Source organism: Enoplosus armatus, chromosome 22, assembly GCF_043641665.1.
Source record: "Enoplosus armatus isolate fEnoArm2 chromosome 22, fEnoArm2.hap1, whole genome shotgun sequence".
Taxonomy (NCBI): Eukaryota; Metazoa; Chordata; class Actinopteri; order Centrarchiformes; family Enoplosidae; genus Enoplosus; species Enoplosus armatus.
The window spans coordinates 7,774,214-7,784,343 of record NC_092201.1 but is presented as its reverse complement, the minus strand read 5'-3'; the positions used below and the strand labels follow the sequence as shown (position 1 = coordinate 7,784,343).

Below are 10,130 nucleotides of genomic sequence, written 5' to 3'. Positions count from 1 at the left end.
AGCTTCACTTCAGTGTTTAGGGACAACTCTGCTACACTTGTTGAAGTCGCACTCAGATGTAAAAAAAATTTTGTCTGTTCAGCTCACTCTGTTATTATGAACACTTATTCCTTTATTTCTACAATCTTCCCTTCATTAAAATTGCTTCCACCACCTGATAAACGGTAGATTTTAAGAGGCTTCAGGAGGCGTGTATATAAATTCCAGCTAATACAGCTCTACATTCATTTTGAATACCATTATGTCCTTCCCTAACATACCATTTCTCAGGAAATGCATTGAAGTCAAGAAGAAAAATGCTCTCAAAATGCTTCTTCTTTGCAAATTTATAAGAGGAGAGAGGACAAGCAACTCTCCATGTACAAGCTATTGTTGAGTATTTTCAAAGAAGCTTTGCAACTTTAAAAGGGTTGTTGAGGTCGTGGCGGAGGCCTTTAAAAGGAAAAGGTAAGCCCCTTGTTTGGATCTTATGATTCTCTAATCATCCTCTAATTATATTAGAGGGGATATAATCTCATTACAGACAGAATACACCGTTAAATCACTTATCTTGGCTCGGAGGTACTGGGTCAGATAGAGGAGTCATGCAGCAGAGTCACAGAGAGAAAAACAAGTGGGGGAAAAAGAAGGAAAAAAAATAGACTTGGTCGGCTCTGTGGAGAAACACCTGCCATGAACCCCAATAGCCATTATCCCCAACCTTTAGAAAACCCCTCCGACACACACACACACACTATAATAGAAGTCAACCCCTCACCCCATTGAGACTCTAAAAGTCAAAAAGCAAAAGGACAGCTGACTGACAGACAGAGGGGGATTAGTCACAACAAATCACATGCTTGCACGCACACACACACACACCCTGTTTCTCTCACTCACTCTCTCGCTCTGTCCATCACACACACTTTCTTCTTCTGATGCAGAATTAAGATAACGTCTCCTCTGCGATCACCTGCCTCCACATCAAACCCAGACGGTGTCCCTCAGACGTCCATTCACACACACACACACTGTTACTCTATAAAAAGTGTGTGGATGGCTGCATTATTACCCCACCCACACACACATACGGTGTCTGTCTATCCACTTAAGCCCAACCCAGAGAGTCTGGCAGAGTGCAGACAGCGTAGAGAAGCCGTCTCCTCCAAGGCAACATTAGCCTGGGAGAGTGAGCAGAGAAGAAGGAGGAAGAGAGGGAGAGAAAGAAGTAGATATGTAAAAGGAAAGAGGGACAATGAGGGGATAAGGAAGAGGTAGCGCTTGCTGCGCTTTCACTGAATAGCTAGAACGCACCAAGGATTCACACAACAGAGCTATATAAAGAAAGAAAAGACAGACAGATAGAGGAACAGAGAGAAAGATAGATTATGAACCAGAACATCTGGGATGAAAATTTCCCCCACGCTTCAGTCCCCCTCTCTTGGGCTCATTCACTCCGTTTGGCAAAATGTCGTCGTGACAACACGAGGGCCGCGTATCCATCAAAGATGTACAATGCTTGCTGCAATTAGCATAAAACACACACACACTCGAGAGACGGAGAACACTGAATATTTATGGAGAAAAGTTCAACAACAGTTCCTGCATCGTTTCGTCTTTTATTTCTTCTGATCAGACATTGTCACAAGTGTTGGTCTGGGTGAATACTCAACACGCAGATCGTTACATTATTAACATAACACAAACTCACAAGAACAGATGCAAAGAAGAAACAGATGCGTACATGTGTATTTGTGTACAGGATAGTGCACTAGGAGCAGGAAAATAGTGAATTATGGACAAGAAAATAGGACTGACTTTTATTCGTAAAAATAAACTTTTCTTTCCTGACGGTGTTGGAGTGAGATGGGATGGATCCAAGTGGCCTGTGACAGAAGTGGTTTTCTTTCTTGTGGTTGTTCCGTTTAATTTTTACTGTCCTTCTGGCGGGGTCAAGCTCAGGCCTGCTGGGTCCCGTCGGTCCCGGGTGTCTTTCCAACACGGCAGATAGCCTCACTGCCTCCCTACATACTCACAGGAGAGATAGACAAAAGGGAAGAGGGGTGGGGAAGGAGATAAGGATCGAGGGGAAAAAGTGTCTATTGCTCTCTCAGGGTGCTGTGTTCAGTGCCTCTAGGCGGGTTTGGATCGGTTCTCCACAGGGTTTTGAGGGTGTGTGTCTTGGTGCTGACTCATTCCTCCACTCCGGTTTGGTCTGACTGTCAGTCGGTCGATAATAAGTAATCCCACACCATAAACTCTTCATTGCTCCCTCTTTCTTTCTCTCTCTCTTCCTTAACCCCCGGTCCTCAACTTGTTCTGCAGACAAAAACAGAGAGAAAAGAGCATTAGAGAGAGCTGGAGAGGCAGATAAAAAAAAGGATCTAAATAGACAAACAAACAGCAAAAAAATATATTATGACACACAGGAGAGACAAGACAGAGAGAGGGAGGCTTGAGAGTACAAGAAAAGGGAAGAGGATGGAGTGAGTTGGAGAAGTGGAGAAAAGACCAGAGGGCGATGGATTCCATGTTAGCGATAAGTGCAACCACAAATCCCCAGCACTCCCTGTCAATAACCATTTGAAATGGCCTGTTGCAGCCACTGGACGAAAACTGCCGAAGAGTTGAAGAGTGAAAGAAAAAAAGGAGAAGAAACAAGGGACATAAGGAAAGGAATGAGGTAGAAAGAAATAAAAATATCTTCTTCCTTGCTGACCAACTTAATGTGGTGTCGTGGTGTTATGTGCAAGATAAATCCATGTCAAGGAATCTTGAGTTTATTTTGTGCACCATTGATCTTCCCATGAAATGATTATTGACAACGACAGTCTGAGAAAGAGTCTTACTACACTGTGAAATCCAGGTCAGGATAAGGGGCAGACTTTGAAGAGATCACTCAAAGGATAATTCCAGTTTATAAAACTTGGTTCTGTAGTACATGATATCATTGTATCTGCAGTCCCAAAGTAACTGCTGAGATCTGGGAATATGGAAACATAGCTACGAAGAACTCGGACAGGGCAACTTAAACTTAAACTTTGACCCACCATACTTGCCGTAGTACACACATACGCAACGGGGGATCTTTATTGACATCTCAGGTGCCCTCGCTTTCGGTTTTTATCTCCAAATAATGTGGTTTAGATAAACTGGCTAAACTGTTGACTTGTTTACAACCCGTCTCATCATCTCATGTCTATAAGGTATTGCAGCCATACAACTTTTTCTCTCCCAATACTGATTCTGATACTTCAGCTCAGGATATCTACCGATACCGATCTGATCCCAAATTTAATATCTGCGTACCTTGCTGCTCATTGGAGTTACTTCTATCTAAGGTAAGATGAGGCCAGAGATTGTTGAGGCCCCGCTGTACTGAATGAATTTAACTGAAAGCAGAAACATTGAGGGGGTAGATTTACTGAGATGTGACGCATTCTGTCCCAAACAGATGTGCTGTGTATTTATCAATAAGATCATTTGTGCGAGTGTTTGCAAGGTGCGCCTCTCTCCTCGTTGAGTATGCATTTAAGGGAGAAGAGAGCGGCTGATTATGTATTCTGCTGGATTTACTGAGGTCACGCTATGTGCTACTGTCACTTTTGCGGGGAAAATGTTCTGCCTTTGAAAAATAGGCGTAAACACAGCGCAGACGCGATTAACAAGGAAGATTGGAGTGGGAAAAGAAACATGCTTTAAATATAGGCTTGTATATAACTAAAAACTGATTATTAGAAACAAAAATTAAGCAATTAGGCTCTTATTAATGAACACAATATCTGAGAGATGGCCAAAACACATCTTTGAAATCAAAAGCAAAAATACTGAAAACATAATAAATATACCATTAAAATAGACTTCATTGAGAGCACTTCTGATAGAAATGTCAATGTTAAAGATGATGTTGAAGCAGTCATATGAGCCAGCCTCCTTTTTTATTTCAATCCTTGCAAACATAACACCCGCTGAAACCACAAACAGGGATCTAGTCTGGTCCTTTGAGAGTAAAAGTGAGATGGAAGGGTCAGTCTAAAAAATGAAGTGGAGACGGAAAAGATAGGGAGCAAGAGGCGGTCATGCGGCGAGAATATGGAATGAGGAGGCAAGCAGTGGATGGAGAGATCGGCCTCCATGATAAACTCTTTTTCGTAGAGGGAGAGAGAAGGGGACTTTATCTGTCCTTCGACTGCCTCTTCTTCACAGTTTGTTATCTGGACCTGTTAAGTGCTGAATGCATTAGAAATGTGACTAGGGATGAAGGGATAGTGGATGGAGGGAGTGAAGGAGGAATGGTGGCAGGGCACAGAGGCCACAAAAGAGAGCGAAAGTAGGTCTAAATGTTATCACTGACTGTGGCGATAAGACCGCTAATTATCGGCGACAAAGGCCGGGCTGCTGACAACGGCTCTGTCTTGGCTGACTCCAGTTGAGGGGTCAATATTGTAAAACTGAGATTTGGGGGATTTGGTTTTTATCCTCAGCGAGGTGGCATCTTGGACATCCCTATCTATACCCATGGTGCCGCAGTTTTTAGTGGAATTTAAGATTTGAAGGGGAAGGACAAAGACGGGGAAAGAGATTTTTGCCGTTTGAAAAGTGTCTGAGCTGTGCTATCAAGTGTCTTTGACAGAAAGGGCAAGCAGATGAGAGACGGTTGTTAGGGGGCACGTTCGGATCATCTGACCTCCAGAGGTCAAAGTCACGTCCTTTGACATTTGTTTTTGGCGCAGCTTCCTGCTCTGCTCTGATAAAGCTGTGTAAACACCCTAATCATGAAACTGCATCAGCTCATATCAATCCTACTTCATTCCTTCCCCCTATTTTGTCAGCTGTGTAATTCTGCATATTATTCCTTTAAAGCCTTATCACAGAACCATTTTTTTCCCCTTTTTTTTTTTTTTTTTGCACCTAATGACTTTAAAAGCAAGTCTTAGACAGATAAGCACAGACGAACAGGAGTGTGCTGTGATTGCCGCGGGGTGATAAACACAAGCGGATTACCATATCGTCACAGGCTTGCTTCCAAACAATTTACAACATCATAACAGCATCCGGACTGTGAACGTACCCTCGCTGAATCTTGACGAGGCTACAGGTAGCTCTCTTAAATACACATAAACCCACACACAAAATGAATAAAACATTGGGCAATTTACATGATGTATAGCTTAAAAATCTGCCAGCATCTGACTTTTAGATCTAATACTAATACCCACGAGAGTCAGCGAGAGACACAAAACTCCTCATTTCCGGCAAAACAATGCACTTTAAAAAAAAAAAAAGAAAATCTAATAGAAAGGCTCTATGAATGTAAATTGAGCCTTGTTGGGGCCAATGGATGTTACATACTGCAAACTGAGAGAGGGGGAATCAAGTTAATATCAACCTGAGTGACATTACTATTACCATACAGTGTGTTGCCGTGGGAGATAGACATTTGCACTTGGCAATGAAAGGAGAGACCTCACGAGAGGACAATGGTATCCAACTAGCAGCGGCTACTCCCTTGGTCTTATTACATTAAAACACACACGGAGACAGCCGGAGGAATGCCTGTGTCAGCAGGTATTATGGAAATAGATTGTAAGGTTTAAACTGGCTATTTAGACTGAGCTTTATTCAGGCGCCAGTAGGAAATTATATTCTCCTGTCTAAAAGCAAGGAGCTGGCGCATGTAAATGGATGCTAGTGTGTATGTATGTGTGTATTATATTAATTCATTTAGACATTTAAAAAGGGAAGGGCTACTGTAACTACCATACACAACTATGAGCCCAATGACGTATGCTGTAGCTAACACACATGGGGCTACTTTGTAAGACACACATCAATTCAACTGAAAGCTACACTACAGGAGTAGGAGGCGCAACAACTTACATATCATCTGTCCATGAGGGTGCATGCACATACTTGTCATTCTTTTCGGAGGGGAAAAAATGTGTTATGTTGGATTTTTTAAGGATTCAAGTTCAAGTTTTAAGTATTTTCCTCACGTGCAAAGAGTACGGTTGCACACAATTAAATGCTCATTCATTTCACTTAACAAGCATGCAATACACATATACATAACATTCATATGCAAAAGATGCTCGTAAGTGTAGCAAATTATGTCCAAATGAGATATGAAAAGTGATAAAAGACTCTTAGCTTAGTTCAGTAAATACGCACCTGTTTGTTGTTGTTGACACACTGAAGGTAAAGGGCTGCTATGTTGGAGCAGTTGAGGGTTTTTCCAACGTTCTCTTTGTAGCACGCGAGGATCTGGCCCTGCAGGTCTGCACACACAGGATACATCTCATAACGCCTGAGGTGGGAGAAGGGGAGAGAAATAGTGTGAATACAGGGAAAAATATGGAGGATGGGGCAGGAGGAACAGCCTGAGGGATGAGAGTTAAGGGAAAGAGATACAAGTGTAATGAAAAGGAATGAGTGATAAATGGGTGAGAGAGAAGAGTCAAAGGTGGACAGAAAATGAAGAATGCATAGAGCACGGGCTATGCAGAGGAATTTACAAAATGAGTATGAGATATAGAAATCCAGAAGAAGAGGAGGAATAAAGACTTATTGTTGGAAAATGAGTACATCGATGGTCATTTTTTATCTCAAGAGAGCCCACTGAGCTACACTGCAGTCGACAGTGTGTGTATTACTACTGTCAGTCCAAAGCACCTGGAGCCAGAATCAAATATACTGTATCGGCAGGAAGAAAGGTCAAAGGTCAATCCAGCCTCCATAACATGCTCAATGACCATGCCGATGTTTGCATTACAACATATCGACAGAGAGACAATAAGAGGTGTCAAATAAAGCTTCCAACAATGGCTTCATCCCCTCAAAAGGGAGATTCATCAGTGCTATGGGACTACATAGAAAAGAATCTAACTCAGCAAATCAATGTGTACGGCAGAGGAAACTAAAAAATGGCATTGGTTTCATCTAGACAAGCAATAAGGCTTACTTGTTATGATGTGATGATTATAATGAGGATAAAATTACCGGCAAGGAAAGTGTAAATTAGACCTAGTTCTTGTCTTACAGTTAAAAACGCCTCGCAGAAGAGAATATTGATCACTCTACTAGGCATCAGTGAATCCATCCATTGATGCAGGAAGGCTCCCTGAGAGTGTCAACCATTTACATACCGGCTAGCTGTCACCTTGGACTGGTCTAAATAGGAAATCCAATCTTTTAGCATCCAAGAGGAGGTTGTTGTTAGACTGTGAATGCTAATATGTCTGGTTACAGGGCACACATCACTAGCTTTGCACTGTCCTTGAGGATCTGCTACATCTTTAGTGCTGCTGATCCAGATGCTAGCACTTCTAATGGTAGACGCTAAACTTCAGTGCATTTAAATGGGACTCTTACGTTAGATGTATGCAAGGGTTGGATCCTTTAGACAATCTAAGCCGTGGAATGTACCACCAGCCCTGGTGCCTTGCCCAATGTTAACTGCTTTTGTCTGTCTCTTCACACACCCCATAAAAACCCATAATGATGACACATGCACATGCTAGAGCTATTATGCTAATGGCGGTGTCATCGTTTTGTTCACACCAGTGCTCAGGACACTCCATCTGCCTCAATAAACGCCTCGCATGGGTGTGAAAGAGAAAGAGATTTTGCCCATCAGCAACTCTGGAGATCTCAAAGGAATATTGTGGGTGAAGCTGAGCCCCTGTAGTCAGAATCAGATGTTTGATTTGCCCCCTGGAGTGAGAAATTACACCCCGTTGGATACAAAGCAGGGGATTGGTCGCATGGGTCATTACCCAGGGTGAAATGCAGCAGGAAGCTGGTGCAGTGGAGATGTGTACATATGTGCATCGCCACATGGTCATATTTGTTAGGGAGGACGGAAAAATCCATAGTCCTTGTAAGTGCAGGTCAGTGACAATTTGTGACAACAAGAGAGGTGCCCCCTCTCACACCTTCAACAACTTCAACAATAGAGTGACGAATCAATACAGTTAATCATTCACCATCCAATACAGTGCTCAGAGGCCAAACAGGGTAAGTGTAGGGAATACTTCAAGGAATAAAAATAGTCAATTAGGACACTTAAAGGAATAGTTTTTGGGAAACATGCTTATTCGCTTTCTTGCCAAGAGTTAAGTGAGAAGATTGATATCACTCTCAAGTCTGTAGGGTAAATATGAAGCTATATACAGGAGAGAGTTAGTTTAGGCAGGGACTGGAAGCAGGATAATTCATTGGCTGGGCACAGTGGCTTCGTTGAGTGTTATCATTCCCCCGTTTCCAGTTTCTATGCTAAGCTAAGCTAACTGGCTGATTGTAGCATCAATATTTACTGTACAGACATGGGGGTGGTATCCATCTTCTCATCTAACTCACGGAAGTGAATAAGCAGATTTCGCAAAATGTCGAACTATTTCTTTAAATGTTGGTTGATTCCACGGTAGGTCTTCTTACTACTTTGAGCACAGACTGGAACATTATGCTGTTGGGTGTAGAAAAGGTTCTGCATTTGTGGACCCACTGGGGAGAAGTTCAGTCATTTGCTAGGAGGCATGACAAGGCCATTCCTCTGTGTCAGGGTATTGAACGATGACAGCAGTGCTAGCAGAAATCGCTGCCATCCTATTCCTATGGATCCTGGCACTCATTTATTACACCGCCTATGGGCATCTACAGGGACGAGGGGAGCCACATACACCCACTAATTACTTTCTTAAGCATTCGCGTTAATGCCAGGTGCATCCTGCTGATACAAACCGCAGTGTTTATCACCAGTAATGGCCTCTGAGAGAGAGAAAGGAGGACAGAGGGGGGGAGACAGAGGATGGGGGTGGTGGACAGAAATGAAGAGCATTTCTTGATGAGGAACTAGACAGTGGTACTTCTATTTTTGCTTGCTGTCTGGTTCTTTCTGTGGGGAAGGGGCTGAGGCAGTGGTTGAGTTAATCACGGAGACAATAACACTGTCACACACACTCTGTGGCGGCACGCTGCATCCTCTATCATCTATCATTAAGATTAACATTAAGCTCCTGACACCAACCACACAGAGCTAGTAGGAAAAGACTACAACCCTCCCTCCTCCTCCGTTTTACATTAGGTGCCCTCGTGTCATTTACTACAGCATGACTGCTGTAGTGTTATGCAGCAGGGTGAGCTGATGCAAAAAGGATAGACATGTCATATCATGAATATGCTATAAACCATAACCATCAGCATATTACCCCTTTTTTTATCTGCAGTGTATGAAATAAATAACATACTCATGTAACACATTTCAAAACGTATACTATCTGAAAAGAGAAGCTTTCTGTTTTTTAATCAGTTATTGGTCTCAGGTAATCACTAAATTCTTTCAGGCTAGTTATGGAAATACACAAGTTATTGTACTCAGCTTTAATTACAATTTGCACCAACAATACGGCCCTACACAGCTATATTAAATACCACAAAAAACAAGACAAACATCAGGCTCTTCATGCTGAATTCAGAGCAAGATCTAAGTATGAGGAGTAAAACGCTGCAGAGTGGATACACAGTAGATTCTTCCACTGTGGGAATCACAGAGTGTAATTATAAATATAGTCAAAAACAACTATGAATCACCCAGTTCCCATGTAACCTGAGCAGTAAGGCATTCATAAACATTGAGACTGTATCGCATTCCCAAACCAAACCTATTTTTTAGTTAAATGATTTACAGGAAATAAAAAAAGGGGTGAAGGCCAGAGGCATTTTGATATTTTTTTTCCTGGTTTGGTCTGAATGTGGAATTCAAGTTTTGGTGAACAGGTTGTGATGTATTTGGCACTGTTATCAGGAGAAAAAGACACAGTGCTCTTGTATTCCTGACCCCTTAGATCAACCGTGTGACCCCATCTAGGGAAATAAGCCCTCTTGGTGACACTGCTGCTCTTCACCCGTATAGTTTTCCCTTTATTAATCTCTCCTTTATTCCCTCCCTCAATTCCCAGAGGTTCATGGGATATTTAATAAGACTCCATGTGGTGGGAGACACTGAAACCAATAGAGACATCTAGCCAGATACAGTTGGTTATTTGTTGCACTATGTGTGCGTGTACTGCCTCTCTGTACCCCAGAGACAGTAAATCTAAACATAGTTATATAGGGGTCTCGCCTCGTGCCATCAGTAGCAGTAAAGGTCTCTA

At 42.4% G+C, this 10,130-nt stretch overlaps 1 protein-coding gene across 1 annotated transcript in view; it reads right to left on the bottom strand.

Annotated features, from left to right (window-relative positions):
- Positions 1–1,584: 1,584 nt before the first annotated feature.
- Positions 1,585–10,130, bottom strand: part of chchd3a (coiled-coil-helix-coiled-coil-helix domain containing 3a) — a 63,728-nt gene continuing 55,182 nt past the window's right edge. Inside the window, exons 8-9 of the mRNA XM_070929013.1 lie at positions 6,151–6,286; positions 1,585–2,298 (exon numbers count right to left, since the gene is read on the bottom strand). Coding sequence (XP_070785114.1) covers positions 2,275–2,298; positions 6,151–6,286 — 160 coding nt within the window. The 3' untranslated portion in view covers positions 1,585–2,274. The remainder of the gene's footprint in view (positions 2,299–6,150; positions 6,287–10,130) is intronic.